Here is a 27,868-nt window from a genome sequence, read left to right on the forward strand (position 1 = left end):
GTTTAGAAAATTACTTCTAAAAGGATTTTTTGAAAACCAGATAAACAGACACCATAATAATCATAAAAATAACACATGCTCACTGGTTTTTAAATTTTTTTATTCTTAAGTAATAAAAATTAGAGACTCACAAGATGTTGCAAATATAGTTGAGAGGTCCTCTGTACACTTTGCTCAGCTCCCCCATGGCATTTTTTACATAACTATATTATTAAATCGGGAAATTGACATTGCATGTTCACTGTTTCAAACCAACCAACAAACATGTAGAAATGTATAAAGACAAAGCTCTCCGCTTCAGCTTCTCGGAGCCATCTCTGTGTTTCCCTGCAGACCTTTCATAAGGTGCATTTAAACACAGACGTGCACCCGCTTGTGTGAACACATGTAGAGGTCTTGACTTTTGGGGAGGAAATGGGTCATTTATGCTATAATTTACATTTTTCATGCAACACTGCATGAATTTCATATTCATAAATATGAATCTGCTTTATTTTTCATTTCTTCCTATGGAAAATAAATATACCATAATTTATTAAACAAGTCCTCTTTTTTTGGACATTATGGGGTCTCCAGTGTTTCTACATCTAAATAATGCTGCAGTTAATATCCTTAGACTTATATATTGAGCAATTATATTTCTCTCTGCTTTTTGTGAAGTAGAGTTTACTGGGTATTGCCAAAATAACGCTTAAAGAAATAAACCAACCAGAATTATTTTTAAGAGAAGTGCGTAAGTTAGCTATATGACACAAAAAAATTAGCAGATTTATGGGAAAAAATATTCGTGTAAGTGTGCATTTAGTAAAATATGGAATATTCCTTATTTATAGTATAAGCATTTTCTTACTGTGATTAATTTTGAGGTGAATTTTCAAATGTGCTCCACAAGGAGTAAGTCTTTGTCTCCAGAGACTGGGAATTATAAGCCAATGCATAATGTAAAGAGAGGCAGTCTCAAACTTAAATGTTTTTAATTATTAATATTCTTGCTATTTCTTTCACTGAGAGTGATAGGGTAAAATTTTTAGAATAGCCTGTCAGCAATAACGGGTAGTGATAATCTGGCCTTTGATAAATATCATACACCTATTAAATTAATTATTGGATATAATCTCAATATTGGCACTATCCAATAGGTAACTTTATCCTTCCTCTCAACATTAATTTGCATTTTTGCCAAACTTTCTATTATTTGCTTACAAGAAATAATGTTTTTCTCTAATTATTTTTTATTGACTACAAAAGTTCCTCTTTTTTTTTTTCCATTACAGATTTTGGATTGGGAGAATAGTTTATGAGAAGTTTAAATATTTAAATACTTTGGCTGAAAAATAGCAATAATGCACTGTTTCATATATTAATATTATAACCAAATGCATCATATTCACTGTTACGATCTTTTTGCTATATAAAACAAAATTCCCAAGACTGTCTATGTTATATTTATCATATCCAGTATGAATTTTACCATAGTGTTTTAAAAAACCTTACATGCCCTAGCCAGTTTGGCTCAGTGAGTAGAGCGTCAGCCCTCTTACTGAAGGGTCCCGGGTTCGGTTCCGGTCAAGGGCATGTATTTTGGTTACAGGTTCTCCAGCCCTGGTCGGGTATGTGCAAGAAGGCAACCAATCGATGTGTCTCACTCACATACATGTTTCTCTCTGTCTCTTCCTTTCCCTTCCACTCTCTTTAAAAACCAATGGAAAAATGTCCTCGGGTGACGATTAACAAAAAAACCCTTACCATGCATTCTTTTGAAAGCAGATTGGTTATACACACCAATAAAAGGAAATCTTGTGTAAATTAGCCATCCTAATATAGTTGCTCAAGCACTTAATTTATAGATTGAGGAAGTTAGGTTCTAACCCTACTTTACATATAAATTTGAACAAGACACTTAATCTTTCTGAAACTCATCTTCTTTTATAAAGTATAGAAAAGCCTGTACTTCAGTAGAATGAGTTTTGCAAGTTAAGTTATACACAAATACAACTAATGATCTGAAATAGAGATAAAGAAAAATTAACAGTGGGTTAATCAGGATCCGCTGTAGGTAATCTATGTGAGAAAGACTCACAGCCTCAAACTGTATTTATACAAAGCTTTTCCAGTGGTATAAATTTAAAGCTTTCTGTTGTGCATTAATCTCTCTCTTTTTCCTTTGTGGCTGTGTTTTGTCACAGAAAAGACACAATTAAACTTTTGCTTCTCAAAGTGTTGTGTGTAATATAATTTAGTTCCGTTCAACAAGCTTTTATTGAGTGCCCTAAGGGAGAAGGAAGAGCTAGTACCCTGCCCTTGAAGGACCCATAACTTGGTTGGAAACGTGAAAACAAACATATCCAATAAACTAGGTATGTGTACAGAATCCAAACTTTTGGAAGTTCTCAGTGGCCCACAGAGCCACCCTTCCTCAAATTTGGGCGGCTCAGAGAACCAAACACTGCGAATATCCAGCTCGCACTTAGAAGGGGTGCATTCTGCCATATTGACCATACATTGAAAGAAATTTAGATTAGTGTCTTTTAGGTCAATAATGACCTGTTAAGATCCAAATGGATATATAGTTATGAAAAATTTTACTAACATATCAAGAGGATGAAATTGCTGAAGGGATTATTTTATTTGAAAATTAAACATTCATGGTATTTTTTGCCTGAACTTCCTTCTTAGATATACATTACAGTGCTTACTTAGTACTTAATGTTAAGTGACAGGTTAATTCTTGGAGTGTTTTACAATTCATAGTTGTTGTTGTTTTTCCTTTGCCTCTTTTGTTTTTTCTTAAATGTCAAATCATCGTTCAATTACCTTCGTCTATGTCTCCGTGATTTTCATAGTCCTGAAATCCTAAGACTTGAGAATTGAAAGGGACTTCAGAAAATCTAACCAAACCTCCTAGAAGCTCTCCCTTTAACCAGGGCTCTTGCTGCTGCTCTAGATGACTTGAGATCACCCATTCAAATAGAGACTTCTCTGCCCTTTTGAAAACCTCATGACAGCCTTCTGAAATTCATGCACTGTCCCTCATTCTAGAAGATTAAAATATTTGATTGCTCAATATAGTAAAATGCTTTCTCCCTACTCAGTACTTTCTTTTCTTTTTTCTCACTACCTTTTTAAAAAATATGTATATTTTTTCATTGATTTCAGAGAGGAAGGGAGAGGGAGAGAGAGATAGAAACATCAATGATGAGAGAGAACCACTGATCTGCCTCCTGCACACCCTCTACTGGGGATCGAGCCCGAAACACAACCTGGGCATATGCCCTTGACCCGAATTGAACCTGGGACCCTTCAGTCCACAGACCAACGCTCTGTCCACTGAGCTAAACTGGATAGGGCACTCAGTATTTCTTACTGCATTCCTTCCCACCTCCCAACCTTTTTCCTGTCTAGTCGCTCCTTGGTTTGTTCACACTATCTGTTCACTTCTAACCCTCTTACACCTTCATTCCAATGGAAATGGCCCTACAGCTTTAACTATTGGGCAGAATGTTTTTCTTCACCTCCTTGTCACAGAATTCTGAGGATACTGCTAACTGTGTAGCCCTCTCTAGTGGTAGCCATGCATTCTTTCATATGCTCCACGGAGTGATTGAGACTTTGGTTTTCTCCTAGTTTCTAATTTCTATCATTAGACCATTGTTCTTTCACCTGAGTGAAAGCTCCAGCCCCTTTGAGCCTCCTCATTCATCTCAGTGACCATTGATCTCTCATTGCTTTTGTAATCAGTGTATCTATTTTTACATGCATCCTCATTTCCTTTCCTTCACACTCAGATAACAGGTATCCATTTTAGTCAAGGCTCTCACATCTTCCTATGCCCTTGACTGCGTCTTTTCATAGGACTTTGTTTTGTTATTCATCTGTCTTTCCTCTGCTTTATCATTTTCCTAACTACCTTAGCCTAAAAACATGTTCAAATCTTTCCTGTCTGAGAGAGAGGGAAGGGGGACAGGTGGACGGGAGGGGAAATACCTTCTCTAGTCTCCTTCTAGCCATTTTCAATCTCTTTTCTTCTTTGTACCCAGATTCCTTAAAAGAATGATTTATAATTGATTATAACCTTATTTCCTCATCTCTCATCCATCCCTCCATCCACTATTCTCTGCTTTGCCGCACTGCTGAGACACTGTTCACTTAGCTCATTAGGGAAGGCTGGTAGCTGTTTTAGCCCTAATCTTACTGCTTCTTTCCACTGCATTTGATCATGTTAATCATGTCCTCTTTAAAATTCTCTTTTGTTCAAAGCTGTACTCTAACGTTTGTTTTCTCTTTTGTGGATTCCTTTTCTACCCCCTAACTCACATCTCTCTCTCTCTGGCATAAGTGCTGTATGCCCTAGATACATACCAGTTGCTTGGTAGACATTTCCACTGGGATGTGTGTCTCACATCCTATGTGACCAAAGCTGTCAACACATATCTTCCCTCATTCTCAAACCATATCATCTTTCTGTGTTCTTTATTTTGGTTGATGGCATTGCTCTGCGATGTCCCCATCCAGTCAATCATCATGTCCCAGGAAGTTTTTTCCTCCTAAATATTTTCAAACCCATCCTCTTCTTTCCATCCTAAATCTTGTCTACTACCTATCCATCCATCCTCTTCTCTCTATCCCAACTACCTGTCTGACCTAGTGTATTTCAAGATCATCACAGTGGTCTCCTAATTATTTTTCCTGCCTTTAATGTCTTCTCCTCAAATCCATTCTGCACAGAGCTGTTGGAATTATAAGTGATTAATCTGACCATGGGAGCTCCCCTTGTTTAAAAGCTTCCCCAAGTTCCTAAACCCGGCATAAATGCCCTTTAATGACCCAGCTCCCCACGACCTTCTCCAGCCTGACTTGTACTACTCCTTAACTTATATTTCAGTTTAGCAATACTAAAGTACATAACACTCCCCAAAAACACAGCTATTTCTCCTCTTTGTACCTTTTCTTATGCTGTCCCATCAGTTCAAAATACTACCCTTCACTGATTAACTCCTTTATAAGACTCAGTTTGGGTTCTACCTAAGTTGCTGTCTTGTGTTTACTTTTCACCCCCCAAATAACATTGAACGCTCTAATAATAATAACCTATACATAATTCTATCACTGTAATTAGCATGTTCATAATTGTGTGAATATCTCTTTCATTATACTTATGAACTTGTATCCAAAGACTGGGTTAGCATCATCATTTCATTGCTAATGTCAAATAGAAGAGGACTTTGAGACCCAAAGTTTACAACACCCTTAAATGATTAATACAAAATGAAAGTAGTTTGATATTTTTCAAAACTGAATTGGAAGGGAATTTAATAGGGCCTGTGAATAAATATAGTATTGGTGTCATGAAATAGCACTTTTTATCCAAGAGAACTATAATTAGAAAACAAATAATATCCATAGGATATTGATTAGGCGAGACATTGGAGGAGCTTGATTGTTCCCAACCAAATGGTGTCAGTCTCTAACATTCTGAAGCACCGTAACCAAATATCAGATATTTTTTAATTATTCTGAAAAAAGTGACTTATTTTTAAGTTGTAGTTTTTGTTGAGTAGTTCAAAACGATTGACTACTCTTAATTACTCAATTATTGATAAAAATTAAATTCCTTTTTAAAAAAATCTTTTATTAATTGACTAGAGGCCTGGTGCACGAAATTCGTGCACAGGTACAGTCCCTAGGCCTGGCCTGTGATCAGGGCCATCTTCCCTGGCTATCTGCAGCTGGCCCTGTCCCCCGCTGCCACCCACCCCTGGTTCCCCATTCGCCATTGGGTGATTGGAGCCTGCTGGCCGAGGGGAGGAACTGAGAGGTCAGCTGTTCTGCCCGCTCGCTGGCCGTGCCCCCCCCCCGCCCCCACTGCCACCCACCCCGGTTCTCCATTCGCCATCGGACCATCGGAGCCTGATGGCTGGGGGAAGGGACCGAGAGGTAGGCCGATCCCGCCTGCTCACCAGCCCCGCCCCCACTGCGGGTTGCCCTCTGTGGGTGACTGGTGGGGCGGGAGCCTTGGCCTGGCGCCACCCATGTCCCCCGCCACCCACCCCCAGTTCCCCATTCGCCATCGGGCAATCGGAGCCTGCTGGCCAGGGAAAGGGACAGAGAGGTGGTCAGTGCGCCTCATAGTGACTGGTCGAGCGGTCATTCTGGTCGTTCCGCCATTAGACTCAATTTGCATATTACCCTTTTATTATATAGGATAGAGGCCTGGTGCATGGGTGGGAGCCAGCCAGCCTGCCCTGATGGGGCCCGCAGATCGGGAGTCCCCACTGGGGAGTGGGGCCAGCCGGGCCGAGGGGCCACGGGCAGTTTGTAGGCTGGCCCTGCCCCCGATTGGGGTGAGGGTCCCTACTGGAGGGTGGGGCCGAGCCAGGGCGAGGGGCCATGGTCATTCTGGTCTCTGGTCGTTCCACCATTTTAGTTGTTGGGCTTTTATTATATCAGATTTTCAACTAATCTGTATCTTAAAGAATGCTTCCAACTTTCTTACCTGTTATCCTCTCTCCCTTCTTTGTCCTCCTAATTATCAACAAGCTTTACCTTAGTTGTGTTGAAGGTACTGGGCCAGGCTCTGGTTTATGTGTTACAAAGAAGAGATGCTGCCCTAACCAGTTTGGCTCAGTGGATAGAGTATCAGCCTATGGACTGAAGGGTCCCGGGTTCAATTCCAATCAAGGGCACGTACCTCGTTGGTTGCTGGCTTAATCCCCGGCCCATCTCACATGTAGGAGGCAACCAATCAATGTGTCTCTGATGTTTCTCTCTGTCTCTCCCCCTCCCTTCCACTCTCTAAAACTCAATGGAAAAATATCCTCAGGTAAGGATTAACCAAAAAACAAAGAAGAGATGCTATGGCTTGAGTTTTTTCTGGTGACCTCATGTAAGATGTTTATGCAAAGTGTCAATGGAAACAATTATTTTAGCAGGATGACACAGCCTATTTTGCTTAGAAATGTCCTCATTTCCTGTTCAGGTTACCCAGAGGTCAGGTAGGGATTTCTTTTTGCCCTGGCACTCCTGTAGTGCAGATTCACATCATGCAAGCATTGTAGAGCTTAGCTCACAAGCCACTTGATTCTGCAGGCTGCATTTATCTTCCTAAGAAAATAAGTCCTTCCTCTGTTGTTTTTATTTGGTTTTACTTTTTGTGTTTTGCTGTTATAACCTATAGTGAAAGTGTATAGCTATAGCTGAAGCTCTTTACCAATAGCTGCTTCTTAGCTAAGCTGCACCTTCAAGTTTATTGCCCATTTTGAAGTTCATGTGGATACCTGCATAGCCAGAATGTCACAGTGTTGTCACTATCAGCTTGTCCCAGAAATCTGTTACTAAGCACTCAGGAAAGCATCAGGCCCCAAAGTAAGCCATGGCTGCATGCTAGGTCCTCCCGCCTTAGTGAATCAGCTTCGGTATAGTCTGATTACCGCCCTTTTTTCATATTTAATTATGCCGTGAGGTTGTAGGAAAACTAAATTTATCATGGAAACAAACTATACAGCAAGTGTTCTGACAAGTTTATTAAGCAAATTATTATACCTGACAAAATGTAATTACATGTACAATCAGGTCCGCAAGTTAACTGGATGACTAGGGTTAATAAATTGTCTAGCATAAGAGAAGTGCCTTTTAGATTCTAGAAAAGTAAATGAAATGTATTTTTTTAAATATATATTTTTACTGATTTCAGAGAGGAAGGGAAAGGGAGAGAGAGATAGAAACATTAATGATGCGAGAGAGTCATTGATTGGCTGCCTCCTGCACACTCCCCCCTGGAGACCAAGCCCACAACACGGGCACATGCCCTTGACTGGAATTGAATCTGGGACCCTTCAGTCTGCAGGCCAACGCTCTATCCACTGAGCCAAACCTGCTAGGGCCGAAATATATTTCTGGAAAAATTGTTCGAGTAAAGATTATAAAATCTATTATAAGATTAGAAAGAAATAAAATGAGTGAGGATACAAAACCCCTTAAATTCCTTTTTTTGTGTTTTGTTGATGTTAATCCTCACCTGAGGATATTTTTTCCATTGATTTTTAGAGAGAGTGAAAAGGAGGGAGGGAGGGAAGAAGAGAGAGGGAGACAGAGATAGAAACATCAGTTATAAGAGAGAACCATTGATTGGCTGCCTCCTATATGACCCCTACTGGGGATTGAGCCTGCAACCCGGGCATGTGCCCTTGTTCGGAATTGAACCTGGGACTCTTCAGTCCACAGGCCATTGAGCCAAACTGGCTAGAGCCCCCTTTTTCTTCTTAACAAGTGTGTTATGAAGGAGTACATAAAGAAACCCCAGATAGTCTTTCTTCATTCAAGCAGCTACTCTCTCTAATATATCCTTGAGTATAGATACGTTGGCATCCAATTTTTTTTCATTGGCTAATCCGTATTGTCTTCCTTCATTGTTCAAATTCTTCCAAAGTCAGATCATACAAGCAGATCTTATTTCTTCATTGCTTCAGTGAGGCAAAATGACTCATTGGGGAAAATTGAAAGTCTAGTAAACATCTCTAATCATGAGTTTCAGGGTTTGATTTCCTTAATATTGGAAGTCTGAGCTCCAATGGTGAAGTCATTCCATAACTACCTGCTATACAAGAGTGGCAGATATTGTAATGGATCTGGACAGAAAATTAAATGTATGACCCAAGAATGTTTGTTTAACATGTTTGATGGTGTCATCACTGGTTGACAAAAGGTAATCTCAAGAGCAGAACTTGGGTTGTAAAATATTTTAGTATATTCTATAGAACAAAATAAATCAGTCAATAAAATGGACTGGTGTGGCTTTCATAATAATTATAAGATATTACTAAAAATTCAAAGGTATCTTAATTATTAATAGTTTACATGTAACGTAAGATAACATAGTCATCTTATTTAGTATGTAAGATGTGGGTTCAGTGTAGACTTAAAATTCTGTGTCAAAAGGTAACCTGTGAATTTCATCTCAACATGCATTTATTTAATTTATACCAGGAACTGGGCCAAATGTGAAGATACAGATATTAAGCAAAATAAGGCACCAGCTTTGAGGCACTTACAAAGGTCATTTTTAGGAAGAAGACAGGGCACTTCAACTATTGGGTTATTGGAAAGAGACAGGGCTGAGGTAGCCATGAGTCACCCAACTACAAAAGGAATTAATTGATACTTGATTCTTTAGTGAATCGACAGAAATTAACCCATGATGTCAATATGTTGTGAAAACTACTCGAGATGTATGGAGGGTGCTAGAAAAGAGGAACAGCCAACACAACCAAGACCACCTGGTCTGGGAAGGCTTCCTGAGAGAAGTGAATCCCAACTTAAACTTTATGGAATAAGTAAGTTACCTGGAGGAAGAGGAGAAGGAGACTCCACACAGAGAAGAAAGTGATAAACGTACAGGTTTATCATTTCATGGTTTATAAGAGTTCCGAGTATTTCTTGTTTAGGAGTTTAAGTTACAAGTCAGGAGAAGAAGCTGTAAGGTTGACCTGGATCAGGTGCAAAATAACTTTTCATGTCATGTTAAAGAACTTAAACTTTATCATGTAAGACTTGGGAAGCCATTGAAAGTTTTAAGCAAATGAATGGTGTGACCAAATTTGTATTTTAGCTGGATCTCTGGCATCAGTGTGTAAAGGTTGATGGATCTGGCGTATTAGAAGGGAGAGGCAAGGGGATGGGCAAGACCAGAGGCCTCAGGGGGTGATTCCTATATTGGAACTAGGACAGTAGTAGTAATAGTAGGGATGGAAAGCAGTTATCTAGGACTACGACATAGCTTACCATCAAGAGTACTTTAGGAACAGTCGACCTCTGCTGTGTGCAGTCCACCTGGGTGAGGTGACTTGAAGAGACCGGTGCCTTTTAACCTCTGCTCAAAGCTCCTCCTGGTCCTCACGCGGAGGGGAGTGGAAAGGCCGGCTGAGAAAGGCCGGCGTGGGCGAGGGCTCAGGTGCATCAGGGAGCCAAAAGGCATCAGGAGGACAAAGAGTGAGGGGGTGGAGGCACAATACTGCTTCTTCCTAGTGTTGCCCTAGCCCAGTGGTCGGCAAACTCATTAGTCAACAGAGCCAAATATCAACAGTACAACGATTGAAATTTCTTTTGAGAGCCAAATTTTTTAAACTTAAACTTCTAACGCCACTTCTTCAAAATAGACTCGCCCAGGCCGTGGTATTTTGTGGAAGAGCCATGCTCAAGGGGCCAAAGAGCCGCAGGTGGCTCGCGAGCCGCAGTTTGTCCACCACGGCCCTAGCCCTTTCTGTCTGCTACTTAAAATTCTCTTCCGTGCTGTATGTGGATTTTTCCAAATGTGCTGTTTTCAGAGAGCTGGAAAGTGGGTAAAGCCAAGTACGTTAAAAGTCATATAGCTTATTATTTGATTTCAACCTCTATTTAGAAAAAGGGCTTGTATTTTCCCCACTGTGGCTAACTTAGTAAGACCCATTTTTCTTGAATCCCCCGTGCCCAATTACTCATATTTCTTCCGTAAAGCTGTATTACGGTTTAGGATTTTTGTGTAGTTTAAATCTCAGAAGCCCTCTAGGAACCCTTGCTTTGGTTTTCTTTTTTGGAGGCAAAGGAAAAACGATCTCCTGGTTTACTTTTGGAATCTGCAAAGCAACTCTGAGGTCCCAGGTGGATTTGGTGTTTGGGAAAAGGGACTTTGGGGGACTAAGGTTGACCCTGAGCCCCCAGGTCACTGTTCACATTTACAAAAGCAAACCTGGTATCCCCAATTGCTTTTCTCTTGAGGTTGGCTTAACTTTATTTATCTTCTGTCTTGGGTCACTGCCCCTGAGGTGCTTCAAAAGCAAAACCCAAAAGACCCAAAACAAAGAAAGCTAAACCAGATTCAAGGAAAAAATGACCTGCACTCTGGGTTCACTTTTACAAAGGCAAAAAGTCACTTCGAGTTCCATAGAATGGTTTTAAATCGGCCTAGATTCATTGTGTCATTTGCACAAAGTGATCTCAACAGGTCTGAGACCCCAAGTTTCTTGGGTGTAGATATAGGGTGAGACTTAGGATGGGAAACTGTCAGCAAGCTAAATGTGATGACACAGACGAATTCTTCAGTGATTCAACTATTTGAGCATATAAATGGGACCACCCATGCAACCATTTCTTTCCGTAAGCTGAATCTTTTTGTTTGGTGGACACACACAGGGAACGCTGAGGAAGTGAAACTTACAACTCACTTACAAATATTGGCATAAATCCACTTTATGTTATCAGATTAGTTATGAAGGGTATTTTTGAATCCCTGGTGAAAAAAAAGTTAGGATACTAATTTTAGGTAATCTTATAAATCAGGAGATAGAACTGAGGCACATTATTTTGCTGTTCATTTTTATATGATCCATACTTTGCTTACTTCCCAAAAGGATTTAAGGTGGAATTACTTTACTTGACTATTGGAACAAACCCATTTATAGAACTTAATACCGATTTTCATTATAATATGCCTGACTTTATCCTTTAATAAGTAATTGTAAAATTGCTCTTGGATAATCTAGGGGAGATTTTTGTTTTTGTTCATATTTGATCTACATCTTTGAATTTTAGGTATATATGTTAAATAATAAATTCACCTGTTGAGACTATGTCTTACTGTTTATTTAAAAGACTGAGAGAGATTTGGTGTGATTAATTGTTTGTGTATTGCCATCTAAAGGAAGCAAAACTCAAGATAGAGAAATGAGGTTTTCCATAGTAAGGTTTTACTATTAAGGACATAGTGCATCTCATGAAACCTGACGGAACATGAGAGGCAGGTCCCAAGGCACTGACTGTTTGTGTGGAGTGAAGGTGAGTGTCAGTGGTTGTACCTGTCATCACCCCAGTTTCCTCATCCTCTCCTGTCACACTCCGGCTCCAGAGCAGTCATGCTCTTTTAAACCATCCCAAAGATCAGAGATCATGCATCTTAGTCAAAGCAGGCATGGGTAGCAGCCTACAGAAATGGGTTCAGTCCATCAATCGGCCTGGTATAGTGTTTGTTCCATAACATTCTCATTTTGTGTTACATCTTTCACTTCAGTTTAAAATTTTTAAAAATGAAAAAGGACCTTATAATTATGGATAAGGGATACGGGAAGACCATTCAGAAATATTAGTGCTTCTTTCTCTAGGGAGAACATTTAACACATTCAATATTAGACCCAGTGCTTTCTTGTGAGGGAATCTGGCTTTACCAATGCTCCAGTCAAATCCTGGGAAAGATGGGGGAAGATAGTTGACTGTGTTCACTGGCCCTCGTTTGCCTGCAGGCCAACATCGGCCTTTTTCAGAGAGCTGTCAGCATAGCCAAAGGGATCTGGAGGGTGCTCATTTTTTGTACTCGTGAAGCCTAAGAAAAAAGCCTAAGTAAACTTGGTGTAGTGGTCTGGCATCATCAATCAGCCAGTTATTTCTTGAATATCTACTGAGTAGTTACACTCTGTTGGACACTTATGCGTTTTCCTGCCTCGTTTGTTTCTATTTACTTACTGATGCAGTGTGGTGCATTTGAAAAATCCTTACACACATGAAAATGAGAAATCAGAATATGAGATCAGCATGCTTGCTGGCCCCATATCTCCTCTCCACCCACGTCCATGTAAACTTTAGGACATAGACACTGAAATGGTGCTCAAGTCTACAGCCACTGATTCATGGGCTGAGAACAATGAGCAAGCAGTCACTGGCTCCTACATAAATCAGTAGTTTCTATCTTACTTAATATTAAATTGATAGTAGCTTCCTTATGTGTGAATACTAGGGTTTTGTGTGAGTAGTTTTTAAAAAAAATAATTTCTTCATGTTAACATCAAAATATTACTTGTTTCCTTGTTAACTGTCTGCCCCTCCACCTTTTCCACATATAATGTAAACTCTTTGAGGTCAGGGACTTTGTCTTGTTCAGTACTATATCCTGGTGCCTAACACAGATGCTACTTCGCTGCCTCCTTATAGGTGAGCTGTCAATATTGGTTGAATGAATAAATGAATGTTATCTAGGTGCTTAGCCCTTTTATCCACATTGGCAATGCATTCCTTCACCATTAATGTGCAGATTTATGCAGATTTCCATAGCTACTTCAAGTTAACTTTGTACTATATGTAGTTCTATGAAGTATTGGTGTAAAATTGAAAGCATGTCGATTAGATTTGTCTACATGTGGGCAGGCAGGTTAAATTTTGTGGTTCCTGTAATGTCTAGGGGTAAGAGATTTGCATAGGATTGTCTGGCCATATGTGAAAAGTGTAAGCATAATATTTCTTTATCTAGGAAAGTCTGTTTTGGTGCCGTAGAAGAACCAGTTCTATATTCACAGTTGGAGTTGGTGTAGGTTTTTAATTAAGTGGGCTCCTCCTTTCCCACCTGGGGGTAGATCTGCACAAGAGAAAAACAGACTTATTTTAAGGCCTCTTCCTCTTGCAAATCCCAAAGGTCATGTTGCTAATGCCTTTTGGAAAGAAAGGGAGATTACAGCCAGTATACAGTTATTAAGTGTTACTTTCTGCTGACTGTGTGCATGCCCACACACACTTGTGCAAACACATACCTAACCTGAAGAGGAATCCTTCAAAATAAGGCTTTTGTTAACGACTCTGTGAGGAGTAGTCATTATCAAAATTTAATATATAAATATGTAAACCTTATTTCTAACTCTAGAGTTAATACATTTCCATTGTGAATATTATGAAAATAAAGAAGACAATACATTACCCATAATCCCATCACATGAATAACAGCCATTCGAACATTTTCTCAAATTTTCTTCCAGTCTTTTTTGATGGGTTTTTATGTAATTTCAGTAGGAATATTTATTATAAGCATCTTCCCAAGCTGCTTAAAATTCTGTATAGACCAATTTTAATAACAGCATAATTGTCTTATAGATACATCTTCTTATTTAATCATTATCTTAATATTGAGATCTAGGCTGTTTTCAGGTATTTTTTTCTCTTCAGTTTTTTGATAATACAGATAACATTTTTGAGATTAATATCTTTGCTCATACTTTTTTTGTCCATCTTTATTATTATTTTCTGGAGTTAAATTCTTATAAGTATGATTACTGAGTCAAAGAGAATGACCATTTTTATAAGGTTCTTAAACATATAACAAAATCATATTGCAGAAAAGTGACACAAATTTACATTTTCACCATGGGAGAATATGAAAGTAACTTTTCCTCCTTGTGAAAGGAAGGAAAAAAAATACTTGCTGCAACAGTCAAAAATTACACAGAACTTTAAATAAGTTTCCTTTTATTTTTTACATAGTACATTCTTTTAACTTTGTGTCAGTGTAGTTTCTGTACCTATGTTTTAAATTTTGGTATGGCCTAGAATGTTGTCTGAAAAAAAAATAGAGTGGCTTTTAATATTGGTACTTAATATTTTCATGATAGAATTTTCCTCCTTTTACAAGAAATTCTCTATTTATAGCTGTCTGTTGGATGGGGAAAGAGTCAAACAAGTCCATTATCTACCAAAGGAAGAGCTGGTTTCTTGTAACCTTTCTGTAGGTTTGAACCACCCCAGAAGTTTTATTCCTCTCACAGTTAGTGGGTTGGCTTGAATAGAATAGCATATGAGTAAATGCAAATGCTTCACTCATTTGAAAGCAAAAGCAGTATACTTCTGAGTTAAAACAAAAAAGAAGGAATAATATAAAAACTGAAGGAAGATAGTAAGTAAAGCATTTAGCTTTCTGAAACAATTCAAATGGGGATAGGAAGTTGGTTTTAAATGGCTTAAAGGGGATTAGGGTTTTAAAGTTGGATAAGGAGTTTGGTGCTTTGGTTTAGGCATGGCATTGCTTTTAAAAGATTACTTCCATATTTGACAACAGTCCTAACTGGAGATTATAAAGCAAATAGTCGATTTTAAAACATTACAGAAAACAAGAGGGTTTCTTTTTTGTTGTTGTTTGTTTATACAAAATGATTGCCTAGAGTTAACATGCTGAGTCCTGAAGCCCTCCTTTCATAAGACTACTGAGGATCTATCACCAGGGAGAATCCAGCAGAGGTTGTTTAATGCACTTAATTGAGATTATCCGAGCTTTTGGTTTAAATTACTTTGGGAAAGTCTAGATGCAAATGGCTTCTTAGAAAGGTAAACATACTTAACCTCTAAGAGAAAAGGTTAAATTTAAGTTTTTTAACATTCTTCACCAAACCTTATTCATTAAATTTGAGTATGAACTGAATAATGTGTAAAGTTTAAAATCTCTATACCTAATATAGTTAATATTAACTGTTTTCATTTTATACTTATTTGAAAATGCAATCAAGTATTTTATTTGAAAAGCAACCCCTGACAATTTGAATGACTTCAAAAGTAAAAAGATAGTAAATACTATTTTGATTATAAAGTGCAGTTAATGAAGTTTCAAAAAGGAATTTCGTTATTCTGTTTTTATCTAAGAAGCAGGTCATGTTACAGTGGAACTAGAGTGGCATATACTTATGTATTAGCTGTAGGTAAGTAGCTAAAAGTTGGTTTAACATTTCCCCATCTTTCTCAGCTCCTTGACCTGTTTATGGTTTGGGATTGGTCTACTTATCTAGCTGATTATGGACAGCCAGCTTCTAAGTACCTCCGGGTGAATCCAAACACAGCCCTTACTCTTTTGGAGAAGTGAGTATATTCTGAAAACTTTTTTACATAATATTTTAGCATTTTGTGATTCAGTGATTAAAGAACTAGAGATTTTCATCAAAAGAGAAATGTCTAAAGGGAGCTTAAAGGCTCAGTCCATTTTAATGACCAAAACATAAGCCTCTTTTTTGCCCTTTAGTGTTGGTGTATGAGATTGCTATTTATGTTAATATGAACAAAACATTTTTCCTACTGTATCCTCAATAGCAGGCTTCATTGTCCTTAGAAATGTGTTTACTTGAGATCAGGGAGAACTGGAACTATATTTTTTTATGCTATAACATAGGAAAAAAGTTATTTTGTAAAATGTGGCTAGGAGTTGGAATGTCTGCCACCAGTGAGTGCTATCAAACCCCACCGTTATGGGCCTGGGTTCTTTGTAGCAGAGAAACATGTGATTTAAAAAGTAATACAGTAAAAACTAAAGTAATAGGACACTTACTGGTGTATCTTGTCCAATTAAAAATAATACAAATTTAGGTGTTGGTTTCTGCCAAATTATGTGGCAGATATTTTTTTTACTCAATCATATTTTATTTTAAGTATCACTATTAAAATTTAATTGTTGAATTAAAAGTGTATATTATTTCCCCACATTTCAAAATGTCTGTGGTGTGTTTTACTTGGGAGGAAAAAGAACTGTTTAAAATACATGTAAATTTATTTTACAATACCATGAAACACCACTGAGGCCAAAAAAAAAATTGCTGCTTTAAATTTTCTAATGTTATTTTTCCTTTTACCTTGTCTTGCTGAGTGTAATTTGCAGTTAATAGAGGGTATGTATTTTAGCATACTTTATGGAATGATATTAGAAAATAGTATAATATTAGAAAATAAATACCTTAGATTTATATACTAATGCAAAAATACCCCTTTATAGAGAATATAGAATAAAGCTGCTAATTTTTTTGTGTGTGGTACCTGTTTCCCTAATTCTATTGGTACTTATTTTCTTTGAAACATATTTTTCAAGCATAGGCTTAATGTTAGATAATTCAGAGCCCCCGAGGATACTTGTGACAGCATAGCTTATAATTTCTTTTACTAAGCTTCTTCATTCACATATGTTCCTAGGATGAAGGATACTAGCAAAAAGAACAATATATTTGCTCAGTTCAGGAAGAATGATCGAGACAAACAGAAGTTGATAGAGACAGTCATGAAACAGCTGCGAAGTTTGGTGAATGGTATGTCCCAGCACACATAGACGTCACGTCCCATGCACTCAGTGACACCAAATTCGTGACTGAATAGTTATCTCTAACTGGCTATGGTAGCGGCAGTTTGCAGAATTAAAGAACACAAAAGAAAAGACGCTGATGAGAGCTGGAATGAGACACAGTAATAAATATCATTTGTATGGGTTTTTAAATAATTGAATACTATTTTATATATGGAAAATGTGACATTAATTTTTCACTTTTAAAAATATATGTAAATCAGGTCAAAATTGTATATGAAACTGATTGTAAATACATTAGAAAAACTTATGCCTCTACATATCTTTTTTTATTCAGACTTGAATGATGGTTTTGTTTTGTTTTTCCATCGGTATCTGGTTTTGGAATGCAATCATGTCTGATATGGGAATATTTCACTGTCATTTTCTGACTTTCAGCTTTTACTTTCACCTAAATATAATTTAAGTAGACAAAAATTTTCTAATTCTGCTGATTCTGAGGGGGAAATAGGTAAATCTTTAAAGGTCCCTGAAATCAACCTTGATTTAACTCCGTAAGAATGTGAATTATTTGTTCTCCTTGGGTGGCTTAATATAATCATTCTGAATATGAAGACAAGTGTTTGGATTTTCTAAAGATGCAATGTTTCTGTTCAGCAGGGGTAATATTTCTAACTATATTGTTTGTAGCTGACCCCATTCTAGAATTTATTTGGTTTGGGTCAAGTTAAAAGAGAGGACAGGAAGTAAGTGGGGTAACCACTTCAGGTGCAGCTTGTGGACGGTAGCTGTGTTCCTGCACACACGGTGCCACAGGGGTCAGGTTACTTCCTTCAAATAGCAGGTCTCCCTACCGTACCCTCACTGGACACAAGCCAAACCAAATGAACTCTGGAAAACCTGAAACGAGCGTCCGTTTTCCTGTGTGTACATCACTGCAGTCCACATGGAAACAGCAGCTGATCCTTACGTTCTCGTCATTGTATTTATGCGAATGCTCCTTTTACATTTTCAGGATTTATGCCTGTAAGAAACTTCTATTTGACTCTGTAAAATAAGTGTAAAGAATTATATGTACATTTCTTGATTTTGTGATGAAATATAAAAGAGGTTGAGCAAGTTATTGAAAATGAGCTGCTCTAGCATCTATTCAGAGCTTCCTGATTTAAAACAAATGCTTCGTTTGGAAAGGGTATTATTCCCTAGTTATTGAAATAGGGTGTCACTAAAACAAAATAAACGTTCTTTTGACCATCTCTTATCCTAAGGTTTTTCACACTTTTAAAACTTTGCATGGAAAACATGGTAATTCTTAGAAGTTGCTACAGGAGGGTGAACAGCTAGCCAGCTCTCTTTGAAGACTGGAATGTGGGTGTCGCTGGTGTGCCTTATCCAGCCCTCCAGGGCATCGGCTTGGGCGAGGTGTCCCAAATTCGGAGAGCGGCTGCCCCTGCACAGCCGGAATGGCCTTGAGGCGTTCACCCCACTCTTCTCGGTAACACAGGAGCTCGGCGCTGGACCTCCGCCCTCTGGTTGCTGTAGGGACCGGGACGCGCGAGTGCTGGGGGCATTTGGAGCCCTGTCATGCAAAGCAGAAAGCAACTGTGTGGACTGGGGCGGGGCCTCCGAAGGGGAAGGGGGTGGTGAATGTGGTCCCTGAGACCCGAAAGGAGCCGTGGGAAATCTGCTTCTCTTTGGCTTCGGGCAACAATGACATGACAATCTTTTTTAAAAAAATTTTTATCCTCACCCGAAAAATTGAGGAAGGGAGAGAAAGAGAAACATCGATGTCAAACAGACACATCGGTTGGTTGCCTCCCACACGCCCCCGACCTGGCTGGGGATCGAACCTAAAAACCCTGGTACGTGCCCTTGACCAGGAATCTAACCTGAGACCCTTGGGTGCGCGGGCGTGCGCTCTAACCACCTGGCAATGTGACCATCGTTTGAAGGATTCCTGAAGTGGTAGATCAGAGACCAGAAGGAGTGGGGGATATCGGAGAATCTCGACGCCGGCTATCTTTGTAGGCGCTTGCGAAGCCTAGGTGGGCGTCGAAGTCCGCAATTCCCCCGAAAGGGAAACAGCAAATGGGAGAAACCCCCGACCTCAGCTTTGGGCACTGGGAGGGGACAGGGCTCTTAGAAGCTCGAGGGTGCGGACGCTAGAGAGAGAGCTCTCGCACCGTAGCTCAGTGCGCGCGGTTTGCCCACCGCGGAGCTCCCGCCGGCAAGTTCTGGCTCGAACCCGGAGACCCCGCCCGAGTATTTCGGCCGGTCCCTCCGCGGTGCCGCTGCGGCTGCCACGCCCTGCTCCGTGCCCCTCGGCGAGCCCGCCGCAGCCCACCGCCTCCAATCAGTACCCTGCGTAGAGCGCTTTAAATATGCATAGAGCGTCACGTCGGGTGTTTCTGGATCAGTCCGTAGGGAGGGAGCCGGTGTCTATATAAATGTCGGGGTGGGCGGAGAAGAGTTAACAGACTGGGGGAGCGAGAGGTGGGGCGGGGGTCTACAGCCCTGGTGACTGAAGCCCAGGTTGGCAACACCGGTGAGTGCTCCCCTCTTTGCTCGCCCTTGCTGCTTCTCTCAGAGGGGGCAGTACTGGCCCCGGGAGGAGGTGGGAGGTGCCCGCAGATGCTAGGCGTGAGCGGTCCGAAGCAGCCAGCATCCCGAGAGGAAAAGTCCCCAGTGTGCGGGCCTTGGGGAAGGCACGTTCCCTAAGGCGTGCGGGCACTGCCGCCTGACGCTGCCGGTCTGCTTTGAGAGAAATCCTTGTCCGAGGTTATAGCTCTCGGGCTTGGCCCCCAAGCGACAGCACCTTTCCGGACAGAACTGGTGAGCACTGCGCGCTGCCTGCCCCCCAGCTCTTGCGCCCCTGCGCTCAGAGCGGCCTGGCGCCCTGCATGCTCGCCATGTTCCCCTGCGGTCTGAGCTGCCTGTCGGTGCTGGGGGCGGCTGGCACCGCTCTCCTGTGCGCCGGCCTCCTGCTCAGCCTGGCCCAGCACCTCTGGACCCTCCGCTGGATGCTGAGCCGGGACCGGGCCTCCGCCCTGCCCCTGCCCAAGGGCTCTATGGGCTGGCCCTTCTTCGGCGAGACGCTGCACTGGTTAGTTCAGGTGAGCAGTCGGCGTTTCCCCACACCCCGAGATGGCCCCTTCTCCCCTGGCTCCCACCGGACCCTCCTCGCTCTCAGTGCTCCCAGGGTTCGTAGCCTGTCTTTCCCGTTGCCCACTGAGCATACATCGCCCTCGCCTTCGGCCAGGCCAGCTGCTCCCTCGAAAGGACTGCCATCACGCCACTTAAACTCGTCCCAACACATCGTGGGGGTGAACAGAAGGGCTCTAGGAAGGACATGCCACCTATGGACTGCAAGCTTAGAATCAGGAGTCAGGGGCATCTCAGCCGTGAGCCCTTGGTGTTGACCGTCCCCAGTCTAAGTTCTTTCCTCATTTCACCAATGGGAGCAGCGGCATCTACACTCCTATAGGGTAGTCGCGAGGCCCATTTGAGAGTTTTTAAAAAGTAACGCACCAGCCTGGAGCAGGGATTTGTTACCCAGGGGCGGCTGGGAGGTCTGGGCCAGGTCCCCAGCGGCCCCAGCCCTCTTCGCTGCGCCTGCTGCAGGGCTCGCGCTTCCACAGCTCCCGCCGGGAGCGCTACGGGACGGTCTTCAAGACGCACCTGCTGGGCAGGCCGGTGATCCGCGTGAGCGGCGCCGAGAACGTGCGCACCATCCTGCTGGGCGAGCACCGCCTCGTGCGCAGCCAGTGGCCGCAGAGCGCGCACATCCTCCTGGGCTCGCACACGCTGCTCGGCGCGGTTGGCGAGCCACACCGACAGCGGCGCAAGGTGAGCCAAAACCAGAGAAGGGGCCGTCGGGACCTCGGACCCCGCGGTTCCTCGGGCACCTGCTGTGGGCGAGGCCCGGACTAATTGTTAGGGGTACACTACGGACCTGGCCGGAACCCCTGGCCAACCAGTGGGTGGCCTCGGACCCGTTCCTTACCTTCTCCGACTTCGGTTTTTAAGGCCAGTACTGGGACTTAAAGGTCCTTTCGTCTCCGATCTCCTGTAACTGAGATACCAGAAGCGCTGGAAACAGCCTCGGAGAGAAGTTAGGGACGACGTCCTCGAGGGGGAGGCAGCTGGAGGGAGCCTGGATGCATGTAGGGGGGGGGGGACTGTACATCAGAAAAGAACTAGAGGGAATGGGGAGCAAAAGCCATCACGTATAGGTCCGGGCCACTTAGAAGAGGAAGGTCCCCAAATTGGCCTTTTGGCTCCTCTGCAATTGCCGAGCAGAGGAGGCCGGTCCGCGGCCAGGGCTCACCCCTCGCGCTCCCTCCAGGTTCTGGCTCGAGTGTTCAGCCGCGCGGCGCTGGAGCGCTACGTGCCACGCCTGCAGGGGGCGCTGCGGCGCGAGGTGCGCGCCTGGTGCGCCGCCCGCCGGCCCGTGGCGGTCTACGATGCTGCCAAAGCCCTCACCTTCCGCATGGCCGCGCGCATCCTTTTGGGGCTGCGGCTGGACGAGGCGCAATGCGCGGAGCTGTCCCGAACCTTCGAGCAGTTTGTGGAGAACCTCTTCTCGCTGCCCTTGGATGTGCCCTTCAGCGGCCTGCGCAAGGTACTGCCACCCAGCCCCCGACCTCCTCTTGAGGCTCCCTAGACGCCCCCCCAGGTCACTTCTGTTGAGGGGCACAGGCACAGCCCAGGAAGGGGAGGCAGCGTGGCGTGGTGGTGCCTTCTGTCTGCCCTGACTCGCTGTGTGACCCGCGGCGGGCCACACACCCTCTCTGAGCCATGCCAGATGGGCCGTGTTCCAGTCCCAGCAGCCGCGGGGCCTCCCTTTGGATACTCGGTGGCAGGCGCCGGGCCAGTCGGCCCAGCCCCTCCCCAGAGCGGCGCCTCCTGGCCGGGCCTCCAACCCCCTTTAGAAGCCCCGACGGCTGCGGAACGGATGGGCCGCAGACACGCCCCTGGCCCAGCCCGGCGCCAGCCCGGGTTGGAGAGGGGTGGGTGCCGGCTCCCCGCCCGCGGCCCCGGGCCCGCTAGTTTCCGGATTAGAGAACCGCGGCCTCTTCCGACTTCAGAGCGAAGGGCCGGGCCCAGGGAGCAGCTAGGAAGCCCCATCCCGCCTTTCCCTTCTCTCTGAGCTGAGGCTTCTACCGTGCCAGTGCAGCGGTTTTCAGTCACCTGAACAAAAATAATAGTTACGTATAAAGGGGCATTCTACTGGCTGATCAGCTTGGATACATTTCCTGATTTAATCCTCTCAACCTGCAAAGTGTTCTTCACATTTTGCTGATGAAGAAATTGAAGCTCAGACAGGTTGAATAATTTACCCAAGATCACACAGCTAGTAGAGGGGCAGAGAGGCAGGATCTGAACCTGATCTAGTCTAACTACAAAACTCAGGCGCTCAAATGCTTTTGCTGTACTTGCGCCCTGAACTCTGAAGGGACACCCTGGCCCTCTTGCCTATCCCCTTACAGAGGCTAATGCTTAAAACATCCATCCTGTCCTCTAAGCAAGAGCTTTTCTGGGTGCATCAAGTGTCTGTCCTTTGCTCTCTGTACTGGTGCCCACTGTCCCTACCCATGCAGGGGAAAGGCAATGGGCTAGTTCCACCACCACAACTTTGTGCCAGGAATGGGCACTGACCGTTGTGTGACTCTAGGCGATTGCTTGACCCCTCTGAGCCTCGACATCCTCCCAGAAGGACCAAAGAAACTGTTTGCCTACCTCAAAGAGAGCTGTGATAAACAAGAGAATGATGTATTGGAAAAGTGGACAAACTTTGAGCATTTATTAAGCACCTTCTGTGTGCCAGGCATGAAACTAAGCTGGGACACTTAACATTAGGAACTCAGCAGAGCCAGAGCAGCCTTGGGAAGATTTTGGGGGTGGGGAGGAGGTGCCCAGGCCTGGCCCCCTCAGCCTTCCTGCCCCACCTCCCTCTCTCCCTGCCCATCAGGGCATCCGGGCAAGGGACCAGCTACATCGGCACCTGGAGGAGGCCATTGCAGAGAAGCTCCATGAAGACGCGGCCGGGGAGCCGGGCGATGCCCTGGCCATGATTATCCACAGCACTAGGGAGCTGGGCCACGAGCTCTCCGTGCAGGAGCTGAAGGTAGGTGGGGCGCGGTCTCTCCTCCCCTCTTGCAGTCCTAGAGGGTATGTCTCCACTTTAAGCCTCAATTACTCCTCAGGGCGAGGGGGAAAGGACCAGGCTTCCGGCCGTGGCTCAGCCAGACCCACTCTCCGTGGGAGCCTTGAAGGCTTGAGTCCTAGGCTCTTCTGGACACAACCAGCTCCACTTCCCTCCCCCTTCTCTGTCACTCCCTGCCTTTACCTCTGCTGTCCTCCTGACCATGAAACCCCCTTCACTCCTTTTCTCTACAAATCCCAAGGGCTCAGGGTCAAACTCCACATCCTCCTGGAAGCACCCCTCCTCCCCAAAACCAGTACTCTCTTCCCATAAGGCACCTTGGCACCTGACACTTCTACCTGTTTTGTATGGCCTCTGTGTGAATTGGCTGTACCCATACAGCGCATGCGGTGGAGGTGGGGGGAATGGCCCCCAGGACATCTTGACAGCCCCCCAAAAAGAGTGGGGAGGTTGGAGAGCAGGAGACAGAAATGGAAACACCTCAGCCCTGAGGGTAGGGACCGAGCCTGAGGGTAGGGGCCGTTCTGGCAGTGAAGGGGAGTGTGTGGAAAGGAGTGATGGTCCCACTGCCTTGACAGGGATGGGGAGGCAGTGTCCCAGCTTCTCTGGAAGAAACCCGCGGCCTCTGCCAGGATCTTCCGTTCTGGTCTGGGACTCAGGACTGGTGAGCCAGGCCAGGCCTGTCCAGGGAAGAGGTTGGGGCTTCAAGGTCTCTGTCCTGGCTCTCCATCCTGTTCAGGGCAGACAGTGAGCCTCGGACTGAGTCATTCATTCCACAAATATTATGTACCTAGTGGGTGTCGGGCTTTTGCTGGGACAGGGGATTTAGCAGTGATCAAAACACAGCCCTGACCCCTGAGGTGCAGGAGGGGTGGAGTCCACCTTCATCTTACGATCACACAGATCAGTGTATCAGCACTCTGTGGGTGCTGCCAGGAAGGAAGGCAGGGAGCTGGGAGGGGAAGGCAGGCAGCGAGGGCTAGACTTGGAGGATGAAACCGCAGGCCCCTCCTGTTTTCCTGGGCAGTGCAGACCGGGAAGAGAGGTAGTCCCTCCTTGGGACCGCTCCCCTCAGCGGGAGGAAGACACCACCATGCCAGCCAGCTTTGGTGCGGGGCTGGCGCTGCTGCTGCAGGCGCCTCCCCCAGTTCCACTGCAGTCCTTGCCGGAGCCCCAGCTGGGCCGCAGGCAGCACCCACACGGCTAAGAGCACTGGGCTCCGAGTCCTACTACTGGGACTACTGGCTGCAGGGACCTTTCCAACCCGGGAAGACGAGGGCAGGCTGTGGGGAGGGGGTGGGGGGAGAGGGGAGAATGGGATGAGCTAATACACTCAAAGCACTAAGAACAGCGCACGGAATAAGTTCCTAGCATTATCTCGGGGAACCCTCCAAGGCAAGTGGATGGATCCTGGTTTTGCCAGTTGCTACTGTGGCTTGCCCCAGCGGTGGACGGGATCGACTCCCCGACCCTCGCACGTAGCGGCCACAGTGGCACCTCCCAGCTCCCTGGCCTTGGCGCCGAGGCCAGTTTGGGCTTCACACCTCATCCGCGAGGCCGGGGCGGGCCCGCTGACGGAGACTCGGCGCCGCCGGGCTGTCGTCTTGCAGGAGTCGGCCGTGGAGCTCCTCTTCGCCGCCTTCTTCACCACCGCCAGCGCCAGCACCTCCCTGGTCCTGCTGCTGCTGCAGCACCCGGCGGCCATCGCCAAGATCCGGCAGGAGCTGGAGGCCCAGGGGCTGGGGCGCGCGTGCGGCTGCGGGCCGGGGGCCGCAGGGGATGGCGCGGGGCGCTGGCCAGACTGTGGCTGCGCGCCAGACCTCAGCCTCGCCGCGCTGGGCGGGCTGCCCTACGTGGACTGCGTGGTCAAGGAGGTGCTGCGCCTCCTGCCGCCCGTGTCCGGGGGCTACCGCACCGCACTGCGCACCTTCGAGCTGGACGTAAGTGCGCCCCCTCCCTCCCTCCCCCGCCTCCTGCCGCTGCTTCGGTGCTGGGGCGGGTGGTGGGGAGATTAGGCCGCCTAGGTCTACCCTTCCCCTCTCAGACCTTCCACGTTCCTACCTGTAACGTGGGCTGAGCTCTGTTCCATGTCCCCAGATCCACGTTGGAGGGGCGCAAGCCTAGCGCCTGGCGAGGCCACAGGTTAGGGACCCCATATACTCTGCTTTTGGCAGCTGTGTGGGTCTGCAAACTAAATTAGAGCCAAGTTTGACAATAAAAAAAAATTTTCTCCGCTCAGCACCCGCCCCCTTCCCCCCTTAGCCAGTGGATCTGGGTGGAGAACAAAGAGACTCCCCACCCCCCCACCCCCCCACACACAATGTCCCATACCCCACTCCACAATGTCCCCCACCTCACCCCTCTGACTCCCTCACAAGATTAAGGAACCATCATTGTTACCTGTCCAGGGCTCTGCTAAGGCCAGATTCCAGAAGAACAGGACAGTGGAAATATGGGTTGGCATCTCCTAATGGTCTGATCAGGCTGGCCTGGGCTGGGCAAGAAGTTTAAGGTCTAGGCCTGGCTCCATCTCTGCAAGACCTTGGGCACTTTCCACCTCACTCCAGGCTTCCGGTTCCTCTCTGGAAGGAAGCTGTCTTGATCTCTTCCTGCTCCCACACCCCAGGTGGGCAGGGCTGTGCTGCACAGTGGCAGCATCCAGGAGTGGAGCCTCCTTGGCCAAACGGGGTGTCTGCCGGGCCGGATCCAGCTGTGGCCGCAGTCCCCTTTCCCCGGCTCAGTCCCTGGGAGGCTGCAGGCAGAATGGGCACCTCCTTTCCTGACCCTTACTTTAAACTGCGGACATCCCTGGTGCATCGCAAAGCAGGAATCCAGGGCACCGTGGGGACTGGGATTCTGCCCTGGAGGAGATTATCATGGAGAGAAAGGGAGCTGTCCCGACAGACACCCCATCCCAAATGTGGTGTGAGGAAGAGAGTGATCTTTAGTCCTGGATGACCGCAAAACATTTTGGAGGGTAGGGATTTGAGCTGGAGAAGTAAAGGGTTAGGATGGGGACAGCACACCACAGAGAGAGGACAGCTCCCCACAAAGGGGGTGGGTTAGAAGGATCTTGGATGCTGCATCTTGGAATTCAGACTTCATTCTGCAGGTGTTGGGGTGCCGTACAAGACCACAGGGAAGCGGGGAGAGGAACACAGGCCCCCCCCCCCGGGTGAGCAGAGCTCAGGGGTCTTAGCCATCCCCCCAGTCCCAGGGAGGAGAAAGAGCGCCCCTCCATGATGCTAAGGTGTTCTCCCTGCCTGTCTGAGCACCTCCTCGTAGACACCTGGAGCCAGTCCGGGGCGAGGGAAGCAGGAGAGTCGGACATACCATGCTAGAAAGGCATGTCAGAAAGCGGAACAGTTGTAAAGGCCAGAGGTGCACGGAGGGAATGGGAAAGCTGTTTCCAACATTTTAAGGACTCTCCAGTTTAATTCTCCTGTGCACCCTTCTAAAGTGTAACTACCAGACCTGAACATTATCATTGCACAGCTGGTGGATGGAAGGACGGACAGGCACTTTGTAGTTCAGTGCAGAGAAGAGCACTATAACTGAGCTGATCACAGAGAAATGGGGGTCCCTGTCATTTGCATTGTTCCAGCCCAGGGAGGTACAGGACTAGAATTTAGATTTCCTGATCTAACGTCAGAAGAAAAAACAAAAACAAAACATTGAAACATAACAACAGATCACTTTTACTGACCCCTAACATATATGCCAGACCCGTTTATTTTACCCTCACAACAAAATGGGCATTTTTGTTCTTATTTTACAATTAAGAAATTGAGGCTCAGAGAGATTGAAAAGCTAGCCCAAGGTCACAGCTCACCGGAGAAGGACCCGAGACTGGAACACAGAGGGGTCTCCTAGCTTCTGGGCTAGAACCAAGTTCCTGGTAGTTTGGAGAATTCTGTGTGATGCCCCGGGGTGGAGGGGCGGTTCAGGCCGGGTTTCCTGGTGCCTCATGGTCAGGCAGGTCTCATCTCCCCGCAGGGCTACCAGATACCCAAGGGCTGGAGCGTGATGTACAGCATCCGGGACACGCACGAGACGGCCGCGGTGTACCGCAGCCCGCCCGAGGGGTTTGATCCCGAGCGCTTCGGTGCCTCGGGCGAGGAGGCGCGGGGCGCATCGGGCCGCTTCCATTACATCCCTTTCGGCGGCGGTGCGCGCAGCTGCCTGGGCCAGGAGCTGGCGCAGGCGGTGCTCCAGCTACTCGCGGTGGAGCTGGTGCGCACGGCGCGCTGGGAACTGGCCACGCCTGCCTTCCCCGCCATGCAGACGGTGCCCATCGTGCACCCGGTGGACGGGCTGCGCCTCTTTTTCCACCCGCTCGCGCCTTCGGCAGCGCCAGATGGGCTCTGCCTCTGATCCGCTGCGCTGTGGGACATGGTCAGTGGCTTGGCGACACCCATCTGCGCTTCCCCGGTGCCAGGTCGTGCGCTCTCGACTCGTTCAACAAACGGCCACCGAATGAGGCTCTGTGCGGGACTCTGAGCGAGGGCGAGCGCGAGCCACCGCCCCGGCACCGGAGGAGGCCCGGGCAGGTGAGGCGGTGCCTCCTGCGCGCTCCATCTCTGCAAGACCTTGGGCACTTTCCACCTCACTCACTCCCTTAGGAAGGACAGGTCGTGGGCCAAGCTCCTTAAACCCTTCCCAGGACCCCGAAACAGGGATGGAAGGAACGGATTTCCATTGGAGCTACGCGGTCGCACCTTTCTGTGCCACACCTGGGAGGGTGATTGGATCGTGGGGCCGCCTCGTGGACCGTGCCAGAGACGGGGCGCTCACGGCTGGACCTGCGACCCTGGGGCAGAAGCGGGGACGCCGGGAGCACATCCCTGGCGTTGGGCCAGGCCCCCAGG

The 27,868-nt window shown here is 46.0% G+C and overlaps 2 protein-coding genes across 5 annotated transcripts in view; both read left to right on the forward strand.

The window, feature by feature from the left end:
* EXOC6 (exocyst complex component 6) overlaps positions 1-18,090 on the forward strand; it is a 133,931-nt gene extending 115,841 nt beyond the window's left edge. For all 4 annotated transcript variants that reach the window (XM_079793461.1, XM_079793462.1, XM_079793463.1 and 1 more), the window contains 2 exons: positions 15,518-15,630; positions 16,729-18,090. In XM_079793461.1, the coding sequence (XP_079649587.1) occupies positions 15,518-15,630; positions 16,729-16,861 (246 nt within the window). In that variant the 3' untranslated portion in view covers positions 16,862-18,090. The remainder of the gene's footprint in view (positions 1-15,517; positions 15,631-16,728) is intronic.
* A 1,653-nt stretch (positions 18,091-19,743) lies between these two features.
* On the forward strand, positions 19,744-27,374 carry CYP26C1 (cytochrome P450 family 26 subfamily C member 1; the record flags this gene model as incomplete). Its single annotated transcript, XM_079792985.1, has 6 exons — positions 19,744-19,947; positions 20,456-20,680; positions 21,180-21,455; positions 22,806-22,961; positions 24,611-24,940; positions 26,997-27,374. 6 exons carry the CDS (start codon positions 19,744-19,746, stop codon positions 27,372-27,374), a joined length of 1,569 nt encoding a protein of 522 aa, XP_079649111.1.
* Positions 27,375-27,868: the final 494 nt, after the last annotated feature.

This window comes from Cnephaeus nilssonii, assembly GCF_951640355.1.
Source record: "Cnephaeus nilssonii genome assembly, chromosome: 16".
Lineage (NCBI taxonomy): Eukaryota > Metazoa > Chordata > Mammalia > Chiroptera > Vespertilionidae > Cnephaeus > Cnephaeus nilssonii.